The sequence below is a fragment of the Carlito syrichta genome, unplaced genomic scaffold (genome assembly GCF_000164805.1).
Source record: "Carlito syrichta isolate Samal-C Ts95f unplaced genomic scaffold, Tarsius_syrichta-2.0.1 Scaffold311138, whole genome shotgun sequence".
Lineage (NCBI taxonomy): Eukaryota > Metazoa > Chordata > Mammalia > Primates > Tarsiidae > Carlito > Carlito syrichta.
In genome coordinates, this window is record NW_007255234.1 from 47,647 (window position 1) to 72,992 (window position 25,346).

Here is a 25,346-nt window from a genome sequence, read left to right on the forward strand (position 1 = left end):
CTGAAACTAAAAACAAATCCTGCTTGGGGATTAAAGCATCAGCCAGAGCAACCCTGGCCTTGGCAATAAGGACTGTCTTAGACCTGATGTCTTCTGATAAGTCACTGGTAATTTCAACTTGTTAGCAGGCCTCCCAAACAATACTCCAGCAGTTCCTACACTGAGATAAAGTTCAAGGGCATGATCAGATACCTTTTTCCACTTGACCAAAAAGGACAGATATAAGAGAAGAGGGGGAAATAAGAGAGACAGATGAGAGGGTTTGAAGGAGGATTCTTTTTCTATCCGCTGCCATCTGCCAATAAGCTATCTCAAGAGTTAGAGTTTTTCTATCCACTAGGAGTTTCATAAATTTCATAAATAAAAAACAACAACACTAAGATCCCACATCCATTGAATCTTAATCAAACAAGTACTGAGAATACGTATGGTAATATGGACATCAAGCAAAATTCAGGCCTGTTGCAACCTAACTAGCAATTTTTTAGCTTCCACTCTTGTCCTTCTAATCCATTATCAATATAGCTGTCAGAGTGGTCTGTTCAAACTGTTTGGTCGGACTATGGTACCACTGCCTTGATTACAGTTCCCCAATTACTCCCCTTCACACTGGCAATCCCACACAACCTCTCACTGAGGCCCACAGAACCCAACAGTCTGGCCCTGACTCTATCTACTTTCTCCTCGCACCCCAGCTGCACTCTAACAGGACCGGTCCTTTCTCTGTTCCCTGAACATGGCAAGCTCAGTCTTGCCTTAAGGACTCCTGCCCTTTTCCCATCCGGCTCTTGAACATTCTGAATGGCTGGTTTCTTCTTGTTACGTAGAACTCAGGCCTTGCCTGACTGTGTAGTCTAACCTGATTTCCCAGCGACTCCATATCACATCACTCTATTTTAATTCTCTATGTAGCAGAAAATCACTATCTCATAGTTTTCTTATTTACTGTTTCTCCCCTCACTAGGATATTGTAGTCCACAAGCCGATTACATATTTATTAGGTTATAGCATGCTCTTAACCTAAGTTTATGGTATACTCTATTACGGTTCTCTCATTATAAGCTCCAAAAAAGCAGAGGCCTTGTCAGTCTAGCTCACAGCGGTACACGCCTGGTTCCTAGAATCAGGAACATACCAAGCACTCAATAAGTGTGAATAAATAAACAAATACATTTTGCTCAGGAGCAAATAGAGACAAAGGTGACAACATTAATGGAAATGGGAAGGACAAGACCCAGAAACGTACATAGTAAGCAGCCTTACAGCAACATAAACCCTGCCAACCCCAGCCTCACCTGAGCAGCACAAATACACATTAATCAAGTCTGAGCCAAACCAACATGAACTTCAGAGTTTACCACTTATGCAGGGTTAACTGAGGGCAGGAATAGGTATGGAGGATAGTCCCCTGGCTCTCTGCATCAACGCCACTTTTGTGAAGCTCTTTCTAGCCAGTGGTGGCTCCCAGCCACCCTGGCCAGCCTCCCAACCCAGCTATACCTCCAGACAGTCTCGCAGAGAACCTCCATGCAGAGGCCATCACCAGCACCTGCAGCACAGCACCCCTTCCTGATTATTCCCCATCAGAAGTGACTGCTCCCTCCTCATTGCCACAAAGGCTTGCCTCTCTCACAGCTGTTCTCAATATTCTGCTTTGTATTATCATTACTTATTTCCTTAAAAAAAAAAAACTAAACCTCTATCCCTGAATGTCTTATTTAAGCCCACGCCATCCAAATGTGGTTTTTTAATTTGTTCAAAATGTTTTTGAAACATTTTTTGAACTGAAAAAAAATGTTTGTTGAACTCAACACTTACAGATGCCTCAATGTGTGGCAGATGATACATACATATGATTTTTAACTCGACATTTACTAAGTGCTTAATATCTGCCAAACACAATACCTTTACAGTGATAATGGTCAAAATTTATTGAGTGTTTACTCTGTGCCAGACTGTTTTAAAGACTTATTAAATATCTCACTTGGTCCTCATCTCAGTACTGTGTAGCAGGCACTACTGCTGTCCATTTTATGGAAGGAGAAACATTCCCAAGGACATACATTGGTAAGTGGCAGAGGTACTACTTTGACCACTCCTCTGAGGAATCACAACTCAGAAAAGACAAATTTATAAACAGATAGCTATAACCCAACATAACAAGTGCCAGGATGTACAAAGTGTTAGAGGAACCCAAATCCTGCTGAGGTGAAGAGTCTGGAATAAAATCAAAAGAGACGAGATAAAGTTTAAGTTGGGCTTTAAAGGATGACGTGGTCCTGGAGAAGCAAGGCATGGCAAGCTGAAGGCAGAGCATGAGCAAAGTCTTGGGACGACCAGCATATGACAAACGTAGGGACCAGTAAGTAGAAAGACAACTGCAGTCTCATCACTACTCTCAAGGAATACAAAGCCGACTTTTGAGAGGTAAGACAGAAAATTGCCTCCTCAGAAGAGTCCATGTTCCAGGCTACCAAATCAGCTTGTTATGAAGCATAAACATTCATGTTTTGCATAAGTAACAGCAGTGAATGTGAAACAAATTTTAAAACTCCAAAGGTCTCAGGGAATGCCAGGACAGCACTCTTTCCCCACAAACGTGCTATTCTATTGCTTAGGACTTCCAACTGGGAAAAAGACCAAAGCAATAACTGCAAACTGCACACCACAATAAATTCTGCCACATGCCCTCTAGCCTCAGCTCATGCAATTCCAAGTCTCTGATATTGGCCCCAAATTAAAACTATGAGGACAACTCAACCCTTGTAATATGAGAGTACTTATCAAACTTCTTCCTGAATGCAGCACAAGGGCAGAAAAAAATAAATGGAAGCCCACCCACCAGTTCTGTTCTGTGATATTTACTGATGGCTTCTGACTGGTTTCAGACAAGCAAATAATATAACGGAGTCCAGGAATGTTCAATGTTTGCAATTCATACCAGCCCCACCAGAATAAAGCTATGAGTCAAAATCTTAAAATAATATAATAACAATAAAAAAAGCTAAATAAAACAAACAGAAAACCCTGTATAGCAGCTACCTAATGGCTCCCCAGACTGAGAATGAAATGTTTCTTTACAAACAAACAATAAAATTTGCAAGATCCAGCTTTTGTCAGTGGGCTTGGCAACACAGAAAATACAAAGGGGGCTTTTGTGTGAACTGCTGTTTCTGAGTACGTGTTACACGCAGCAGCCAGGCTAGCTGTTCCTCTCTCGTTCTCTATTCACACAGGCAATGGATGGTAATTAAAATCAGCACAGGGACCAGGCAGGAAGGCTCATTCAGGACCACTGTAATTAACCTCTGGAAGGTAAGACTGCACAAATGACACTGTGGGGACATGGTGCAGGAGCAAGTGCCACAGCCTTCCCTCAGATGCTCCTCAAAATAAAGGACACCCCAACATCATCCTTTTTTTTTGCATAGTGGTTCAAAGGAAAAATAAAGACCCTGAATTCTACAAAAGTGTCAGTTTGCTCTAGGAAGGAGCTTGAAAGAAAAATGGCTATAGAAAACTTCATCACACTCAGTCACAAATGGCCCTGCTGGACTCCAGCCTCACTCTCTGTAAGAGGCAGTTTTCATACCCAGTGGGTTCACAACCCCTTCATTCAAAGAAAATACCAGCAGCAAGCACGGCACTTGGGGAATTTCTAGTGTCAAGAACACTAAGATAAAAGGTGAGGAGAAGGTGGGTAGCATATCAGTGGAGTTTCAGAATCATTCCGGGTGCCACCCGCCACGTTCTGATTCAGTGGGTCTTGGGTAGGGCCAGAAAGCAGCCTAACAAGCACCCAGGTATTTCTCATATGAGTGGCTGTAGTGATCTTTGATAAGCTCTACAAACTGCATTAAAACCAGTACTCAGCAAATTCTTACCAGAAAGAAAAGGCAAGAGAAGACAACAGAAGGAAAGGAAACTCCACAGAGCCTTGAGGAGGGAGACAGCCCTGTAGGTGGACAGAGCCCCACAGCTGGTATCAGGGTAAGGGCTGGACTAGACTTGCTCTGCCACTGGCCAGCTGTGGTACTCTCCAGCTTTACTACCTTCTGGTCCTCAGTGAGGAGGGGACTCTGATGTGCTGGGAACTTAACTGTGGCGGGAATCAGAACATGCAGGCTCTTAGCTTAACTGCCACAGGACTGGCTGAGTGCCCCAGCAGAAAGCTTCACTTCTGTATCTGGGCTTCCTCACATGTAAAGCGACCAGACTGATGGAACCTCACCCATCAGCTCCTCTGGATTGACGGCTGTGTGGAACAACAGCCAACAAGATTCTGAGGCCTTGCCTTGGTTCCACAAAAAGGAATGCAGAAATCAAGTGCCCTGACTTCCAAAGGTAGAGGATGCAACTCTGGCATCGATGAGTTTCAAGGCTTGTTCTCATTTTTAACCTTCTCCAATTCCTCTCTGACGACCCAGCTGTAAAGTAAGTAATAGTAATACCTGTCCTCAATGGCACCTGAAATTATAAAGCCCAGAGAGAAAACAAAGAGCGAAAGCTCTTCGTAGAAAGGTCAGTAACGACAAAATACAGGAAAGGGGGAGAGAACAAGAACACAGAGTCAAAGAGAAAAGGTTCAAATGCCGGGTGTGTGACTATAAATGGACAAGTCGTTTTACCTCTCTAAGCCTTAGCTCCATGGCTATACATGGGAGTAACAGCAATAATTCCCATCTGAGAGGATCTGGGGAGGATTATACAATGAAGAGAATGAGAGCTGGTGTGTTGGCAGCAGATAATAAAAGTGACGCCTCTACAACCCCTCACCCAATACAGTTCCAAAGAATCAAGTACCCACAAGCTACACTTCAGCTTTCTTACCCTCCTCATTCAGTTCAACCTTGCCATGGAGTTTCACCCGCTGCCCATCCAATGCCACCCACAGACAATGGTGATGGTGATACCACTTACACAAACCGGCAAACCCTGAGGGATGTGCAACTTACCAGAGCATCGATGAGTACTTCTGCTCCCTCTTCACTCTCATGCAGGGTGTCTATATCTGTTAATTCCTGAAGCAAGTCAACGACAGCTATGGACACATGTGAAAAATGTTAAGGGTATCACATACACATTGAAACCCTACAGACCTCTTATTAAAATCATTGAATCCCTTAACAATTGCTTCATCACCGCTTACCTCTAATAGACCCTAGTTTTATTAACATCTCTTCAACAAAGTTCTGCCCATAGCGAGTGGTCATTAACTGTTGTTAAATGACTCACTCAGTTCCCTTATGCGTTCCTGGCAACTTATTCCATAGGTTCACTGAATTTTCAGAGTTCAAAACTTCAGGTAGACCAGTTGGGAGGCGACTTTTCCAGTAAGAAATAGGCCAACACCTTTATTCTTATTCTCATAATTTAAATTCTTGAAACTCAGTATAATCTTAACTACCTGGTACAGTTCACCTTCAAAGGCAATAATGATTTCTGAGAAGAGGTGGCTGACGTTCACCAAGGAATCTTCAGAGAGCAGAGCATGACAAAATTGGTTGAGAATGTAGAGGGAAAAATTTATATGGACCTGGGCTAAGCCCCACCAATCTCTGTCCCCTCAAATCTCACACTGCCTCAAACATAAAAGAAAGGCAAGCAATGAGATTAAATATTGAGCAAAAATAAAGGAAAGAGGGAAGTATAAGGGAGAGAAAGTGAAAGACAGAACTAAATACCTTCTCTCTCTCTCTCTCTCTCTCTCTCTCTCTCTCTCTCTCTCACTCACACACACCCTGCGCTTCACCAAACTGCATTTACTGAATGCCCTTGTTGAATAAAGCATTGTGAATATGATAGAGACAAATTCATTCTTTATTCTGGATCTGTTTCCTCATCTACAAAATGAGGAAGTTAGATAATCAAAAACACAGCCCGGGCATGGTGGCTCACACCTGTAATCCTAGAACTTTGAGAGGCTGAGGTGGGAGGATCGCCTGAGTCCAGGAGTTCAAGACCAGCCTGGACAACATAGGGAAAACTCATCTCTAATAATAAATTTTTAAAAATATATTTGAAAGTCATACACCACAAGCAATAGCCAACATGTAACAAATGAAGAATATGGACAATATGAACTGCAGACATCCTGAGAAAGGAGCAATCAAATCAAGCTGGGAAATTAGAAATAACTTACTATAAGAAGACTGGTCAGAAAATAGGCAACCAAAAAGATAAGTACAGGTAACTAGAAAGCAAAACTACAGGGATAAAAGCAAGAGACTAGAGGATGCAAAGGCATTAGAAGAGGAGACAGGATTGGGAGAGAGGGGATGGAAGGGGGGGAAGAGAGAAAATTACAACCATAAGAAGAACATAATATTTTGAAAGAATAACCTCACGGCTGTGTGCAGGATGCACTAAGTACTGTGAGAGTGAAGGCAGGGTTGTGCACAAAGGAGGCAGCATGTGCAGATAGTTGTTGGGAAGGGGTGCAGGTGAGAGCCAGGCATGAAGGAGAAAGAACTGCTCCAAAGCCAAGACCTAAAACAGAAGCCAGAACACTCAACAAGGGTCAGAATCAGAGTAGCTTCACTAGAATTAGAAAAAATTAAAGTTGCAGGACAGATTAAAAAGAATAATAGGACACACCAACTGCTGACTAATATTCTGGGTATTATATGAAGTTCTTTTGCTAAAAGAAAAATTACTTGAGAGTATGCTTTATCTCCAACTGACCCGCTGACCGTCACAAATAAGCAATTAAGCTTGCTGTGTCTTACTCTTTCACTCTTCAAGGTGATATTTATCTAAAACAAGGGAGTGCTACAAAATGTAATGTGTATAAAGAACTTAAGGGTCTTTGTACAAAACTCCTTCATGCTTACTATCTTTATTAACAGTAATCAGAAAGCTGTCAACACAAAAGACCATATGTCATACTTCATATACACAAATTATTTCAATCAATTAAACAACAAACAAACAAACAACAAAAAGCAAAACCAACCAGGTTACCAGACAAACTCCTGGCAGCCCTAGGGCTACCTCTGACTAGTAGGAATTAGTTTTTCATGGCTAACAACTATAACAATCATCACCATAATAGCCACCATTATTTTATTTATTTATTTATTTTGAGTTGGCGTCCCCCTCTGCTACCCAGGCTGTAGTGCGTGGCAAGCTCACGGCCACCCCAGCGTTGACCTGCTAGGCTCCAGCAATCCTTCTACCCCAGCCTTCCAAGTAGCCAGAACTACAGGTGTGCGCTACCACACCCAGCTAATTTTTGATTTATTGTAGAGACAAGGTCTAGCCAAGTTGCCTGGGCTGGTTTCGAACTCGTGGGCTCAAGCAATCCACTTACCTCGGCCTCCCAAAGTGCTGGGATTATAGGCTGAGCCACCATGCCTGGCCAGCCACCACTATTAAAAGTCATCATTAAGTCAAGGGTTTTGCTACAGAATTCTCACAACAACATTACAAGGTCAAGTGCGATTCCCAATAAACAGACCAGAAAGCTAAAGCTCAGAGTGATTAAGTTACCCAAAGGTCACTAGTAAAGGAGAATGCTGGGTTTGTCAGTTTCCAATAATGATGCTATTGTTACTACACTTCACAGCAATGCACAAGGGGATAGACACTAGTTTTTACACCTGCTAGATCCAGGTATATTCTAGCCACTGACCCTGCTATAAACAAACACAGAGAAAAGAACTATCATTTAATTCCATCATAAATTATTAAAGTCTCAGGAAAAAGAATAAAATGTTAACATTTGCCCCCATCTAAGAAACTTATATATTTACTCTCTTTAAAGGTTCTTACATATGGGACGAAAAACCTTATAATCCGTTCACATACTTATTTAATATGCATAGTAACATTTTACTATCATCCCTCCATCCACCCATCTACTGTAGAGTCAGATGCCTATAAGATAAGGATCTGAATCAGGCATGCAAAAAGTAGTATTATCATTACATCTCTTGAATAGCACCATGCATGACTAAATACTTATTAAATAGTATGTGATTAATAATTAAACAAGTCTCTAAAGACAAGTAGGGTATATCTGAAAAAGTAACAGATGAAGAATAAAAGCTAGCTTGAGGACAGGGCACATGTCATATCCATCTTTGCTGCACACTTTTAGTGAGTTGAATGGTACCAAAATTATCACTAGCCATGTAATCTTGTGCAAGCACCTTTATTTCCTTACAGCTTAATGTTCCTCATCTGTAAAAGTGGGGAATGGTTTCTGCCTATCTCACTGAGTAGCTATAGGGGATAAACGAGGTGAGGTATGTCAAAGGCCAAGCAGGTTGAAACACTCAGGGAAGTAGGAAAGCACTATTGTGAGATTACTAGCCAAGTCTTCCCATGGAATGCCCAAAGTTCTCCCTATGGCCTTCATTTTTCTAAAAGCCTCTAAAATCTAAAATTCAAGCTAACAGCAGCATGCTCCTCCCTTTCTGGGTCACAATGGGCCAGAAGACCTATTTTTATATTTTAGCTATGCCACAGTGATTCAGACCGATCAATTCCTTTTTCAGCCTCTAAGGTCTTATGGGCCAGATATCACATTATTCTTTGATTAGTCTTGTACCACGCTCACAAATGTGTCACATTAAACTTAGGAACTTTGAAAAAGAAGAAAAGAAAAAAATTTTTTGACAATGCTGATTTTATATAAGAGCATAAATGTTTTTTACCAAGGAAAGTTGCTGCTTATAATGTTCCAGTGGATATTTCGTTGCCTGCTTTCCTGCCTCCATTGAAAAGGCAAACAAGAAATCAGTTACCTACCAAGTCTAGTAAACATCTCATCAATCCTGCCATTAACTGATTTTACATATATTCCCAGCTTTCACAAAATAGCATTTCAGCAAGACAGTAAGTTCATAACTGTAATAATCACCTCCTGGGTAATGTAATATGACCCAGAAGACAAGAAGGTCATTTGAAGAGCAAAAAGAGGAATGAGAGCCAAAACTAAAGCTAGACCAACTCTCAGTCTTGATGAGAAAATTCAGCATGGTCTGCCACCCCTCCAACATTTCTCCACAAGCAGACTCCAGGCACGGGTGATAGGTTTTTCCAGTGTAGTTACAATTTCATTTCACAAGGTAAAAGGCTCTCCTGTCCAAGTATAATAGGAAAACAGAGAGCCTGTCTCTCTGCGAATTACTAAAACACAGTTTTTGATAGCCTATTTTGTCATGTCGCATAGAAAGGCCACCCCACACACTCCCTCTGTACCTGTCCACCACTGGGGCAATAAGTTAGTATCATAATAGGTGAAGCAGAAAAGACCAGCTGGGCACAAAATGGTCCATAACACAATGGCTCTTGGAAAAACAGTCATGTTTGCTTCTATATAATGGCTCCAGATATTTGTTTTTTGGCTTGATCCCACTTAGAGTCTTGATACAGAAACTGAGCATTAATTTCATTAATCTCCAATGAGATGTGTCCATAAGGAACAAAGTTATTTTTAAAAAAACAGAGAAAGAGGAATAAGATGCATTAAGCAGATGGCTTCTTTAAAAATCACTTTAAAAATGCTTTCTTAAGACAAATGAACTAGTATAGATTCAAAGGATACACGTGATTTAATGCAACGAATGTGGGTTTAAAGAAAAAAACCAGGGGAAGGAAGGTGGGATTAACAGTAGTCAATATCTGTCTGGGGACGGGGGGGCACACCTCATCAACAAGGGTACCTGCACAATGCATATTTGTATACCTAACCCTTAACTGTACCCCACAATTTAAAAAAAAACAAAATGTATTAAAAAAAACCAAAAACACTTTAATTCCTAGACTATGACAGTGATTAGATAAGATATGGCTAAATTAATGCAGATAAAAATGATCTTTTTCTCCTTTTAAAACAGCTGGCCCAAAGCTACCTAGAATGAACCTGAACTCTTAATTTTATCCTGATCCTAAATCAAACTAATATGAAGGAGAATATGCATTCATTCAACATTTATTAAGTACTTACAAAATGTCAGTGGGAAGGAAGTATTATGCCACAGGGAAAATGTCCAAAGTAGGTTACAACTACCCTAACCTTCCAGAAACATGAACTTCACTTTAAACCCATATACAAGGTCAAAAGTTACATGTATCTGTATAAAGTTATTGTCGTTGTTGTTTTTAAGTTACATTAAGAGGTCCTTCTCCCATAATCTACCTTAGCCCTTTTTACCTAATCTGCCTTTCTTCAGAGCATTTTTTTTTTTTTTTTTTTTTTGAGTTGAGGTCTCTGTTACCCAGGCTGGAGTACAGTAGCATGATCATGACTCACCACATCCTCAAACTACTGGACTCAGGCAATCTTTCTACCTCAGCCTCCCAAGTAGCTGGGAATACAGGTGCACGTCACCATGCCCAGATAATTTTTTGTAGAGATGAAGTCTCATTATGTTGCCTAGGCTGGCCTCTAACTTCTAGGATCAAGTACTCCTCTTGCCTGGGCCTACCAAGGTGCTGGGATTACAGGCGTGACCATCTGCACCAGGCCTCTTCAGAGCATATTTCATGGGCTCCAAAAAAATTAGTGGCTTATCAATATATATTATCAAGGAAGTCAGATGACAAATAAGAAAAAGAAGTAAATTATTTCAAATGTTACTTTGATTCTGGAAATAATACGACGAGAATAACTCCTAGCAAAACAACAGTTCAAGTTATACAAGTCTTGTTAGTGCTTGCAGGAAGCAATGGAGCAATAACCAACTTCCTCCCAGTGCAATTAGAAGAAAGTCCCTTAGGGGGCTAAAACCCTTCCCAGCCCTATTCTTGTTCATTAGCACCAGGTCTGGTCACAAAGCACCTTCGATGACTATACACATCGTCTGGGATAATATGATGTTTCCATCAGTCTGTTCCACTTCAGCACTCACACCCAAACTGCTCAAGTTCAACTGATCCCTTTTGGTCTTAAAAAACTATCTGCTCCTTATTTTCCAAATTCCCACAATATTTCTTCACAAAATCCAACCGGACAACTCTGCAAGATCTTCTGGCTTTCTACAGTCTGAGGAAAACCAAACAGTAATTTGGAAAAGAACAGTGCTAATGACCACCAAGAATACACACTGCAACTTACACATTTTCCCTTCCTCCATATCCGCATGCAGCCCACTGTACTGATGCCTCAAGTTAACATTACAATGAGATGTCATTTTTCTGAATCACAGAGAGGTGGGGAGAAAGCAGGCTTTGAATAAACTGAGTTTAGATTACTCAATTTTTTTAAAATTAGAAAATAGGGCACTTAGCTGGGAAGCAGTAGTCATGATTTTTTCTTTTTAAATAAAACCATGGATCTGACTGTTCGACAGGTTTGTAGTGACTACATGAGCTGCCAGCAAGACCACATCAGCTTCCATCCAGCATGAGGAATGGCAATTTCCATGGCAAAAGCAGAGTTTACGAAAATAAACATGAGATGCAAGTTAATCTCCACATTTATCAAAAGCTTACCCATCTTCAATCCCCAATTCCCTGGGCATCCCAAGCCAGAGAGGACCCGTACCTTCTCAGAGTTCCAATGGCATTTCCTGAGCATAACACACTCCAAGGGCACTTACCATGCATGACATGGGGGCAGTAATTTGAGTGTTTTTGCTCTCAACTAGAGTTATTATTTCTTGTTTCCCTAATAGTAACCAACATACTTATCATACAAAGAAGGAGCCCAGTGATCTACCAAAAATACTTTAGAAAGGATTCACTGACTTGTCACTCAAATGACATATAAAAACAGGTTACTTATGAATTTGGTGTCATGGTAACTTTATTTTTTTGGTAGCAGAAGGGGCAATTGACCACCATCTGAGGTTTTACCTTCCTCTTGTTTTATCCCTCCTTGTTCCTTTAGGCAAATAGAGTAAACTGGGCTTAAACCAGGTGACAAAAAACTGTTTCAGCACTACCTTAAGAAATTATCTTTAAAGGTACCTTTGGTTTCATTTTTCCATAGAAGCATCCCCACAACATTCACAAGAGGGGCTCTAAACATGTTTAAATGAATTACTTTAAAGGAAAAATTGTTTTAAAAAGGATTATTTTGCAAAGGCAGCAGCTGCTGGATCCCGCAGTATGCCCCCTCCTAGGGCATTTAGAGCAGCTCTTCAGTGCTGTGTGAGGTGTGTGCCCCTCCCCCATTCTACCCCGCCCAGAGGTGCTCTTCACAGGCCAGAATTCCACTCTGCAGCCCACCAAGGGCTGGGCTCCAGACTCTCAAGGGGGTAGAAGAGGCGCAGAAGCGCTGACAAGCCCTCACCAGCGGCAGTGATGCAGAGCGCCAGAATAAACTCTGAAGCAGCTTCTCACGGTTGAAAGGATGAGGCACAAGCTGTTTTCTCACATCCTCTGCCTCTTAAGGTGACAACAAACCAGCCTCTGATCCAATTAAAATCCCCACAGTTTATGTTTGCTCAGAGAAGGACAAAGCAAAGATGACCTGTGCTTGCTGGGAACATAACCAGCCACGTATGGTCTTGGTTGATAAATGAAGAGTTAAAAAAGATTAAAAATTTAAGTCATGACTGCCATGAAATTGTTTATTCATGGTAAGGTGTTTTGGGCAGTTACAGCTGTACAACAGTAAATCGTTAACAACCGTTTCCTGAAGAAAAATTTCCATTATAGATCACAGATAAGACAAGAGGCAGAGTGCAGTGTTGCAGGGAGATCAATGTTCCAACAGATAGGGGATATGTTAGTTGCAAGTCAAGAGGCCCTACCCTTTCCTGAAATCACTTTCAAGAAATATTGTACTTGAGGAGGATGACATTACCCTAATTGCTGCCTCTAATTAAAATTAAGGTAATTTTTAAAATTTCAAATGCACTTTAAATTTGATGTAGGGCATAATTAAAAATCAGATTTTTAGAAATATCAGTAGGGCAGTTGGGTGAAGGATGGCATACAAGAGGGAAAAAAAAACAGTTTAGCTCTCAGACAACAGGAGGGAAATGGCAATCTGTCAAAGTTATTATAGGGGGACGTGTTTCTTCCTTTTTAAAGACCAGAACTTAACAGCGTGGAACATCTGTGCCCTTGCCTTCCCCGAGCATGCCGATGTCGAGCAGCACTTCTTGTGTCAGTCCTTCCCCCAGCAGGAGCCAGGCTGGTGAATCAGCAAAACGTCAGTATCTTTGGAAAGCTGCTACAATTATTCTGAGTTAGCAGGAACCAAAAAAAAAAAGAATTACAGTGGTGTTTCCAGAAACAAAATAGGTAATTTCTGTAACACACGGGGTAACAGGTGACTGTGCAACTCTGTGAGTGATGTAACAAATCCCACAGGGGACTCAAGGTGCATGAGAAGAAAAACTGGATTGGAAATCAGAGGCCTGGAGTGCCAGCCTCAACCACAAACGGTAGCTGTGCAACATTTGGACCAGACTTATCACTAAATAAATAAACAAGTAAGGCGCTGGGCTGTCATCTCTACAGTCTGAGCAGATTCTGAAATCTACCATTCAATAGGTGAATTGAAATGTTAAGTCACAACTAGAATACTTAGTCACTAAATCTGTGAGGACCATTAAGTACCTTGAATAGGACTAGTCATATGGCAGATATCTGCTAAAGACTGAATGTCTATATCCCACCACTAATTCATATGTTGAAACCTGATCCTCAAAATATGATAATCTTATAGGTGGGGCCTTTGAGTCCTCACAAATGGGGTTAGTGCTCTTATAAAAGAGATCCAGCAAGCTCCCTCACTCCTTATGCCATGTGAGGAAACAGCAAAAAAATGGCTGTCTGTGAACCAGGAAGTTGGTCCTCTCCAGATACCAAGACTGTTGGCACCTTAATCTTGGTCTTCTCAGTTTCCAGAATCAAGAGAAATAAATTTATGTTGTTTATCAGTCACTCCATTTATGGCATTTTGTTACAGCAGCCCAAACAGACCAGACAATACCCAATATATATTCTTACTGACTGATGCTGCTTAAGCATCCAGTACAGCTACAGTTCCTAAGGGCCTAGCAGAGTGCCAAGTACATAATACACCATCAAAGCACGTCTACTGAATGAATTCACGAGGCTATATACTGAGCTCATCCAGAAGCAAGCTGATTGACAAGGCCCTCATATAACCCAGAACCCACTGAGAACCCTGGCAAACAGTCATCAATATAGGGACTGGCAGATCTATTCTTAATACTACCTAACATTACATGAAGTATCAGAAATGTCTTAAGATTGCCCTTCAAGAAGCCTGCATTAAAATTATTCACTGATTTATTTCTATAAGAATTATCAGGCAGGAAAGAACCTAGTCAGACATGCTCTCAGGAGAGAGATTACCAGAAAGATGAAAATAACATGAAGCAGCAGCAGATTCCCCGTGAATATCACTCAAGCAGACTAACTACATTTGTCTCTTACCTTTGGAAATCTGGATTCAAACAGAACAACTACTGGAAGAGAATTTGGTTTAATGAACCGAACCCTGTCCACAGGCACATCAAAAACCTTTTGCAATAAAGCCATTGCACATCTGATAGCCGAGAAAGTATAAAATGGTTTTGGAAGTCATGATTCAGACTCAGTTATAAGCAATATTTATTAAGCGCCTACTATGCGCCAAGAGCTGTGCTCAGCACACATTCAACTCCTTTGATCCTCTCAATAACACTGAAAGGCAAAAGTTATTAACTCTACTTTTTCAGATAAGAACATTGAGCTGTGGAGGGACACCACATTTCATACAATAAACGAAGCTGGCAATCAAAGCTAGATTGTCTGTTTAGGTCTAATGCTCATCCAACAAGTATTAAATGCCACTTATTGTGTACCCAATCTTTTTCGGGAATTGAGAATATAGCAGTGGACAAAACAGATAAACTCCTCTGTCCTCCTGGACATCCCAATGTGCTTTCCACCACGGTTCACTGCCTCCTGTGGTCTCAACTCTACTAAGCCATCTGTTAGCAAAAAGATATGTAGATCGACAAATTCAAATCTTTCTGGTCTTGTCCCTATTAAGTGGTCTACAAATCCAGATCCTAAAAATTAATTCCGTTAATGTATGAAGAGATATATCATGATGAATCTAGCACTAATAAAAGCAAACAGGACAATTAAGACTTGCTCAAGATTTCTTAATAGATAAAAACCAAATTTTCAAATGAGTAGACAGCATTGTGTGTTTCAAGATGAAAGATAATTAGAATGGAAACAGAACACCAGACACGACAGTACACATCAACAGAGACAGGCAGGAGAGAGAGTAAACAGCATTTCCCCAACATGTCAGCCTTCCCACTGAGCACAGATCTGAAAGGATATCTGTATTATCATGTCCAAGCAACCCGAGAAGCGACTGCACAGCATTCAGCTCCACCAGAAGGTGGTACAGATCTGGCATGGTAGCTACCACGTGCATCTCCTGAATGATGTCATTTAGGTCCAGCTCGGATTCCATGAACCTAGGAGGGGAAAACAAGACAGCATTATTGAAAGGAAAGGAGCACTATCAGCACTGAGGTGCAAACAGCAACAAAATCCAGACAAAGAGACAATCTGTCAAAGTGTCTAGAGCAGACCAACCAAGAAGTACACTCATCCAAACATCATACTGTCACACAATTTCCTTGGGAAATCGATTTCCTCATTACAAAAATCAATCTTGGATTCAGATCTCATTACAGGATTCCCTTTGCTCTCACAGTCACAAGCTGACTTTTAGAGGCTCCCAAAGTATTTTGCAGTAGTAAATGATCTGTCCACCAGTCCTATGGATTAGTTACCATCATCCCTTAGTGTGGCAATTCACTCTGTCGCTTTGAACATAACTATCCTACTAATCCAAAAAGAGTTTCTCTTACTTCCCACTTAGATCAAGGACCAATTATTCCCCTAACCCAAAGGAAAATAGTGAGATTCTGTTGCTACCCAAAAATACCTTCTCCCTAATCCAGACTACCCAGGGAGCTGATTAAGAAGCAGGTCCCAAGGAAAAGCAGACCTAGTTTCTAGAACCTACAATGACTACCATAAGTCACCCAGCATGATACTTCACTCACATTTTCACACCTGAACCTTTCAACAAATCTATGACCAGGCGCTAAGAACAGAACTACTTTGCATTCACTCTGTATGCCCTTCCCAAGTGTGTGACATATAAGAAGTGACCATTAAGCCTCGGATGAACAAGGCAGAAAGGTTTGTTCTGAGAAGGAAATGAGCAAATAAATGTAGAGCAACTGAACAATACCTGACAGAGTGATTGAGAGGAAGGAGTGGTTAAACAGACTTTGGAGCTACCTACTTAGCCTCCCTATACCTCAGTTTTTTCATCTATAAATGAGGACAATAATGTTACCTTTCTCATTGGGTTACTGTAAAGAGTAAGTGAGTAAAAACACATAAAACACTTAGAACACTGCCTAGCATATAAAAAGCACTACATAAGTACTTGTTCTCATTACTACTGCTGCCATAATAGTATGGCTATCTTCTCTTCCAGAATGTAAGCTTCTTCTTTTTTTTTTTTGAGTTGGAGTCTCACTCTGTCACTCAGACAGGAACGCAGTGGCTGCTCCCGGCTACCGCAGCCTCAACCTGCTGGGCTCTGGCAATCCTTCCACCTCAGCCTTCCAAGTAGCTGGAACTACAGGCGTGCACTACCACGCCCAGCTAATTTTTTGATTTATTGTAGAGATGAGGTCTCACCAAGTTTCCTAGGCGGGTCTCGAACCCCCAGGCTCAGGCAATCCACTCACCTCAGCCTCCCAAAAGCGCTGGTATTACAGGCTGAGCTACCGAGCGTGGCTGAATGTAAGCTTCTTAAAGACAGAAACTATATTTTTGTCTCTTTCTCCATAGATGCCTACTTAATTAAATTGAGGGCACACACACACACACAAGAATCAAAAGTAGGGACTCCTGAAATCAATTTTCAGATGCTGAGGAACTGGGCAGATACTATGTCTGCAGAAATCTGAATTTTATAAGGAAGAAAAATTAGAGACTATAATTCTTTAAAACATGCCTATATTTTGGACAACATCCTATATTATTGTTTTCCTCATTATTATTTGTAGTTATAAAATTTACATATTTTAAAACATGCGGTCTCCTGTGATCTCTTTATATATTTTAAAACATGTGGTACATATATACACGATGGAATATTACACAGTCATAAAAGACAAACATATGGATTTCTCAGCAACTTAGATGGATTTAGAGTCTATAATACTCAGTGATCTATAATGGAAACAAAGAACTGATTACCACAGGTTCTTACTCATAAGCAGATCCTGAACATTTACCATAATACTGTAAGAAAGGGATTGACAGTAGTGGGATACTGCCAGGGAGGGGGTACACACAACATCAATAAGGGTACCTGATCTCAAATCAGGTGAAGCGAGGATCAAAGGGAGGCCCGAACTTTACCTGTATGATAACCACTTGTATACCTAATCCTGAATTGTACCCTACATCTTTCAAATTAAAATAAATAAAATTTATATATTTTTTTAGATTACAAAAATATTTTGTAGAAAACTGGAAAAAGAAAAACAAGCCCTCAAAAAAGTAAGTAAATCATCCATAATCCTATTAACTAGAAATGACCATACTACTTTGATATGTTTAAGTCGTTTTTCTCAACTCATAGATGTTTTCCCCCAAAGGTAAGCCTATATAATATAGTCAATTTTTGCTGTTATTAATATAGGCTAAAAATATTTATGTAGGTTAATATATATTTATAATTTATACATATTAATATAGGCTAATGATAATTTCCCTTATTAAATATCCTTCTACAACAGGAAAAGCCAGTACCTGACAAACTGCTGTCAGTCCTCTTTCTCCTCCGATGGCAAAATCCCTCACTGGTCATAGAACTCTTTCTTGCTAAGCCCAGACATGGCTGGCCTCAGAATACTTCTCAGCATAGTATTCCAAGAAAAGACTACCAGTCAATCACAGAGTGGGCATGGCAGATTGGGCTTATCTGCAATTCCTGTTCTAAATCATAAATGTTAAATAGCCACACAGTATTCTCTTGAGTAAATGTAACTGCAATTTATTTAACCAATCCCCGTCAGACATTCAGAAAGGTTCCAATTTTTTCTCCTATAACAAATGACACTTAGATGTATGCATCCATAATTACTGTATTAGGATAAACTCCCAGAAAGGAAAGTGCCCAGTAAAGACCATGTATGATTTAAGAAATTTTGATACATTCTGCCAGAAAGGTACCAGTAATGTATGAAACGCCTGTTTCCCCTTGCCCTCTTCACAAACAGTATCATGCATTTAAAATCTTCCTTTCAAGATGGAAAAGAAAACTTACTTTTTTCTTGCATTTCTGGCAGTTTAAAAATTTTCAATTTGCCGGGCTCGGTGGCTCAGCCTGTAATCCCGTGCCTTTGGGAGGCTGAGGTGAGTGGATTGCCTGAGCCCGCGGGTTCGAGACCCGCCTGGGCAGCGAGACCTCATCTCTACAACAAATCAAAAAATTAGCCGGGCGCGGTAGCGTGCGCCTGTAGTTCCAGCTACTCGGAAGGCTGAGGCGGAAGGATCGCCGGAGCCCAGCAGGTTGAGGCTGTGGTGGCTGGGAGTGGCCACTGCACTCCAGTCTGGGTGACAGAGTGAGACTCCAACTCAAAAAAAAAAAAAATTTCAATTTTACTATTTCTTCTTTGTCCGTTTTTCTATCAGGGTGCTCACATTACTGTCTTACAAATGCTCCATATATTAGAGAAATCAATCACTATCATATGGTGCTAAAAAAAAAAAAGTGCCCTCTAATTTGTACATTGTGCTTTTTAAAATAAATTTTTATTTTATTTTTTGACATAAGGGTTTTTATAAGTTCAAGTGGTCAAATCTCTGCCTTTCTGAACTCTATATGTATCCTAAGCAAAGCCATTTCTATGCTAAAATCAGATATATTTTATGGTGCACTTTTATGTGCATATATACTTAAATGTTTAATCCATCCAAAATGTATTTTAGTGTATGATACAGGGCAATGACCTAACTTTATTTTCTGCAAATATTTGGTCAACTGCTCCAATATCATAATCTATCTTTTCCCCACAGATTTAAAGATATGCCATCAATCTACACTAAATTTTAATGTGCACTTCATTCTGGGCTTTTCACTCCATTTCACTGATTTGTCTGCAAATACCTGAGCCACGACCACATTTCCACATTGTTTTAGCTTTACGGTATGTTTATGTCTGTTATTGCAAAATACCCCTTTGCTATTCTTCTCTTTCAAAGCTTCCTTTCCCATTCTCACTGTTTATTATTGAAAGTAAATTTCATTATTATTTTACGAATATTCTCCCAGAATACCACTTTTTAAAAAAGATTCCTTTCTCTGTGCTTACAAATAGATTACTTTTAATATGACCAACATGGAAGCCAAATCAGAATCATGAGGCAGAAGAGCTGATGCAGAAGAACCGAAATACTCCAGGGGGCAGTAGACCTATATGATCCCTAAACACAGAGGGCTCAGAAACCACTAAGGCTTATGTGCCTTATATGAGCACTCTAAAAAAAATCCAATTTCTGAAGAATAACTTGAAAAAAGATGTTTACGTTCACCTGGAAGAACTGGCCAACTGGGCACTAAACAGTAACAAAACCAAGCTGAGTACAAGGACAAGATTTGAGATCTGGGTGGTAATCAGTGAATGAATGTCAACCTGGAGAGAAGTCTGTGATGGTTTCCTGCAGGGCTCTCTCCTTAGGCTTGTTTAGATCATCTATTTTATTTTATTATTTTTTAATCAATGATTTGGGTGAAGATATATAAAAGGTAACCTTAACAAATGTCATATGTCACAAAGCTTAAAGACACTGAACACAGCAGCTGACAGAATCAATTCAAAAGTTCCTGACAGGCAATAATGATGAGTCAAATCTAACCAGGGGAAAATTACCTGAGATCCAGATAGAAAGTCGCATTGAACCAAAAAGTCAAGTACAAATGTGGGGGATGGAAAGATATGGTTTCCTAGGAGCACACGTGTAGACAGAATGATGGTTATAGTCAACAGTAATTGCAATACAAGCCAGAACTATGAGACAGCTCAGTCAGAACAGAGACGATATCTTACTCATCTCTGGACATCCAGCAGCTGATGCACTTCTTGGTCCACCAGAGAAATGCGGCAGCTGCCTGCAGATGAAGGCAGGATCTGAGTAGCTGCCGCAAATGCTACCTTGGCTTTAGGCCGCTCATGAAAGACAATGCAGAGTTACCATGCTGATTAGAGAGACTCTAAAGCTCTGTGACATCTGTTCCAGGAACCACCTTTTAGAAAGGGCAGGGAAATGAATTCAGGGAAGCAACCAGTATTCAAAGGAGTCTAGCTATCATATGAGAATGTGTTCGAATTCTTTCTCATTCTGACACCTTAAGAGTCAGAGCTGCCAAATGATGGAATAGGTTTCTATGGAAAGTTATTCCTTGTCACTGGGGGTAGTTAATAATCAGGAATATTATTTTTTTAAAAATGCACCAAAAAAACAAGAATTAGATGGTAGAATAGACTGTACCTTTCAGTTCCTTCCAATTTTGAGATTCTTCTTCAAATATATACTCTTTTTTAAAAATAACATCCTTGAGTCATAATAGCTATGTGGTCTTAACCCAATGTTTGTAAGTTTAGAAAGTCAGAAAAGTATCAAAATCAAACAAGTAAAGAATAAAACTGCAAGCAGGGAAATACCCCAAAAATATACTGGTTCAATGTTACACAAATAACAAGATATAGTAGGAAAAACCTGGACTTGGGAATTAGATTGACCTGGGTCACACTCCCAGCCATACTGGCTGTGTGACCATGAATGGCATATCAACAAGGATTTACTGGGCACGTACTAGGAGCCAGTCACCGTGGTAAGTACCAAGGATATAACAGACAATAGAATAATCCCAGTTTCTGGCCTCACAGAGCTCCCAGTTTAGCACAACTATAAACAATCTATCAGACACCGTTAGTTATATGAACACCTGATATTACCCAAGGGAAGCGGCATTAGAACACAGAGCACAGAGTGCCAGCCTGGTTAAGGGAGACAGACAATATTAACTAAAGTATCACTAAATTTCCATTTCCTTAACTTTCTAGCCGTATTACAGTGAGGATGAAAAGAAACACACACACACACACACACACACACACACACACACACACACACGTATGTGTATACATATTTTTTTTTGGCCTTAAAATAGTTGGAACATAGTAGGTTCTCAATAAATCTATCAATCTACCCTCAAGTTTGTTATGCTGTAACCATTTTCTTCTGTTTCTGATGGCAAGGTGCATTTAGAGCACACAGGACTGTCTAGGGATTGGGCATGCCTTCAGCAACAGACTCATAGCCGGGGGAAAGAGTCAAGTAAGAGGCAACAGGAAAGCAATCGAACAAAAGATTAGAGCAGTAACCCAGGCAGAGATGGGATCATCTATTCCATCTGACACGACAGAATGTTCTCTCCACCTGTGTACACTTGCTTCAGATCAGCAGGATATTCTCCTTTAACCACAAGGGTGAATACTAGAGCAAGTGACCAGCAAAGTTCAAAAATACCAGGAAGCAACAGAAACCAATAGGTTCTAAAGAGAATCACAAAATCACTGCTGATGAGTCAAGATTCTCCCTCCATTCAGTAAATGAACGGTTCTCAAAGTGTGGTCCTAGGACCCCAAAATGGGGGTGGGGAGAGTGGAGATTCTTTTGAGGGTCTGTAAGATCAAAATTGTTTTATAATAAGTCTAAGACATTATTTGCCTTTTCATTCTCATTATTTCAGGAGTGTAAGTACAGTAGAGTTTTCTAGAGGGCTATAGAAGATATCATTGCCTCGATGGCTAATGGAATGTGTGCTTGTGTTTTCTAGAATTTTCTAAGAATAGCACTTTGGGGTATTCAGTAATGTAAGAGTGTAAGGGGATCTTGAGACTAAAAAGGTTGGGAATCACTAAACTAAATAATTCTGTCCCTGCAAAAATGAAGAGAATAACTATTAAGGGACTTACTGGAAAAACAGCATACTCTACTCAACATGATATTAGGGAGAAAGATCACAGTGCAAAGCGGAGCCTGCATAAGGAGAATCGTCAATTGATTCTGAAATGCAGCCACATGAAGAGAGATGATTTTGGGTATGCGATCAAAATGACAATTGCATATATGGGAAAATAAACGTGAATGTTTCTGATCTCAACCATAAAGTTTCATTCAAATATGCTGTAGCAATTTTCATCTTAATTGCACCTTGCTAGTCTAGAGAATTATGAAAGACACTGCAATAAGAATTCAGAAACTCAAGGTTAAAATACAATGTAGTTTCCTAACTGTTTTTTGACATGGAAAAAAAAGTTGCCTATGCATAATTTCAGATTGAAATTATGTTCAGATTTAAAACCTAAAATATTTTACAAACTGCGTTTGAATGGAAAACACTGTTATAGTTGTTGTTTTTTAATAAAACAAAATTTTTCTTAAAACCAGTTTCTGAATTGTAACAGTAAGGTACCTATGATGTAGATAATGAACATAACCTACAGAAACTCACCACTCTAAATCGAGAGAAATACACCCACCAAGTGGGTAAAGGCAATACTGGTATTCCAAGAAGTAAATCAGGTTTCTTAAACTTCATTATTATCAACCTACAGCATAGCTTCCTCATAATGTATCCTTAAGTTCCAAGTGATAGGATGTAATAAAGATGACAGGGACTATATAAAATCTCTCATGTTTACTGAGACAAACAAAGCACAGACCACCTCCTAAAAGAAAATGAGTTTAATGCAAAAACCACTGAGTAGAAAAGTAACAATAAAACAAATGGCAAAGACACTAAAGACTGATCACATCCATTGTGGGTAAGAACGTAGGAAAGGAGATGCGGCTGGAGGGAGAATAAGAGGAAACCATGGGGAAACTGGCAGTAGCCATCAAAGTTTAAAAATGTACATAGCCTCCAATCTGGGAATTCAATATTTCTATATCTACCCTATAGAAATATATGTACATAAAGACATGTGTTCAAGGAAAGTCACTGTAGCATTGTTTACAAAAGCCCAATATTTAAAATATCCAAATGTTCATCAATAGAAAAATAATTAAATGAATCATGGTACTTCTAAGCCATAAAATACTATGCACCAGTTAAAAAACCCAAAAGGTAGATATGCATGTACTAACATAGAAAGATCTCCTGTAATGTGTCCCAAAAAAATCAAGGTGCAGAATATCTACAGTATGATTTATGTAGAAAAAAATATATTTGCATATTTAACTGTTTACAAGGTTCTCTCTAGGCAGGGGAATGGAAAGAGGTCAGTTCAGTGAGGGAGAACTTTCTTTTTCTACTCCACTTATGCACTGATGGTATTTTTTATACTGGCATCTATTTGTACATTACTTATGTAACTGAACACACACATGGTGCAGGATGACAAGTACTACTGTATGGTGGAGGATCTAGTGCTGGGCAAGCTGAGTGCCCATCTAGCTACTCCTACCATGGCAGAGGGCTAGGCCTGAGGCCAGCAACCAGGTTATGTCTCCTCTGCCTCCTCATTCACAGTACACGGAGAGCACAGGGGATCCTGCTGGCCTCACTTGGTTGCCGTGATGACTCTGGGCCCTCTGACACCTCTGTGCCTTTGTTCATGCTCCTCAGAGCCTAGTATACCTTTCTAAGTTATTTCCCCCTTAATAAAATCAGAATCATTCTTCAAGGCCCTGCTCTAATACCACCTTTTCTGCAAAGCCTTCAGCAGCCCCCAACCTGGTATTTACTGTTTCTTCTCCTATGTTCCCACAGCATTCTGCTCATATCTCTTTTTAAGTATATATTCCCTTCTACCTTGCAACTTATAGTCAGTCTCCCTAGTAACCTATAAACTTGAGTGCAATGACTATACTACTCAACTCTTAACTGCCTAGGGATCTTGGGCATATTAAGATTCATTAAAAGTATAAGTCCTGAGAGGGGGGAAGATAAGGAGGGAACATTAAAATCTGTATAAATATGAAAATCCACTTAGTTAGGACTCAAGACTCACTGAAAGATACCAGATCTCTCATACAGCACTTCACAGTGCACTGAGGTGTCAGTGTAGTAGCAATTACATTGATTACCACTTCATGAGCACCTACTATGTAAACTTGCAATTGCTCTCATTTAACCTTCACAACAACCCTATGAGGAAGGTATTATTTCCTTATACAGATGAGACACCTAAGGCTAAGAAAGGAGGAGCAACTTACTCAAGGTCATGTGCATGTCACACCACATTCACTCCAAAACTTTTGACATTTTCTCAGTAAAGCTATCATTAGTGGCAGCCATGGTCAGTTTTCTTTGGAAAAGAGTTAACATAGAAGACCTGATCTTTAGAAGGGCCTGCTTGCAAGGCTGGCCCTAGGCTGGCAGCTGGGAACTGAACTTTTGAAATGCTCCCTAAGTGATAAGGTATATTGTCAGCCTGGGGCACTGAACAGATGCTTCCCTTCTGGAAGTCTAGAATTTTGGTGTTGTACTCCTGGCAGCCAATGTCTATGTGACCAGTCCCCAGTAAAAACCCTAGACTTGGAGTCACAAATGAGCTTCCTTGGACATATACTGCAGCATTTCACTGCTGAAGAAAGGAGCCTGTCTGTCTATCCTCTCTGTGAGGGAGCAAACACAGGAAGCCTGTATACTCCAGAAGCCTCCTGATGTGTCTTTTTTCTTTGCTGATCCTGTTGTGCACTCTTCCACTATAATAAACCTCAGCCCAGAATACTACTGAGTCTGAGTCCTATGAGTCCCTCTAGTGATTTCCCGAATATGCGGGTCATTCTGGAACTCCTGACCCAAATCACAAAAGCAAAAGCAAACAAAAAACAAAACAAAATTAGCAAACAAAACACTACAGAGGAGAAAGGATATCAGCAAAACACACGCTTACTTTTCTGGGTTGTCTGGAAACTTAATTCGCAACTCTTGGTTTTTGTATGACCTCTTTTCAAATGTAAGGATCATTTTCTTCACCGAGCTTTCATCCAGTGGCTCCTCCTGGAACAAAGGGACAAATGCAACGACTTCAGTCCACAGGGATTTGACAATCACTGTCACTACTACTTTCCTGTGGTTCTTACACTCTAACACTGACCTATCCAAGTTGAATGTACAGTACACACTTTATCTCCTCCGCTACCATGAGGGTTAAGGGTCTGTAATATATGCTTCTTTTTGATGTAACATTCTGAGTGTCTCAATAGTACCTGATGTCTATAACATAGGAAATTCAGTTTAAGGTGTTAAAGATTCACTCATTCAACAAATATTTCTTGGTTACACAGTATGGCACAGAATA

General features: G+C 40.2%; 1 protein-coding gene across 1 annotated transcript in view; it reads right to left on the bottom strand.

Annotated features, from left to right (window-relative positions):
• The window catches only part of LOC103271046 (beta-catenin-like protein 1), a 67,802-nt gene extending 42,761 nt beyond the window's left edge, over positions 1–25,041 (bottom strand). Inside the window, exons 1-3 of the mRNA XM_021717808.1 lie at positions 24,939–25,041; positions 15,271–15,410; positions 4,956–5,053 (exon numbers count right to left, since the gene is read on the bottom strand). Coding sequence (XP_021573483.1) covers positions 4,956–5,053; positions 15,271–15,410; positions 24,939–25,012 — 312 coding nt within the window. The 5' untranslated portion in view covers positions 25,013–25,041. The remainder of the gene's footprint in view (positions 1–4,955; positions 5,054–15,270; positions 15,411–24,938) is intronic.
• Positions 25,042–25,346: the final 305 nt, after the last annotated feature.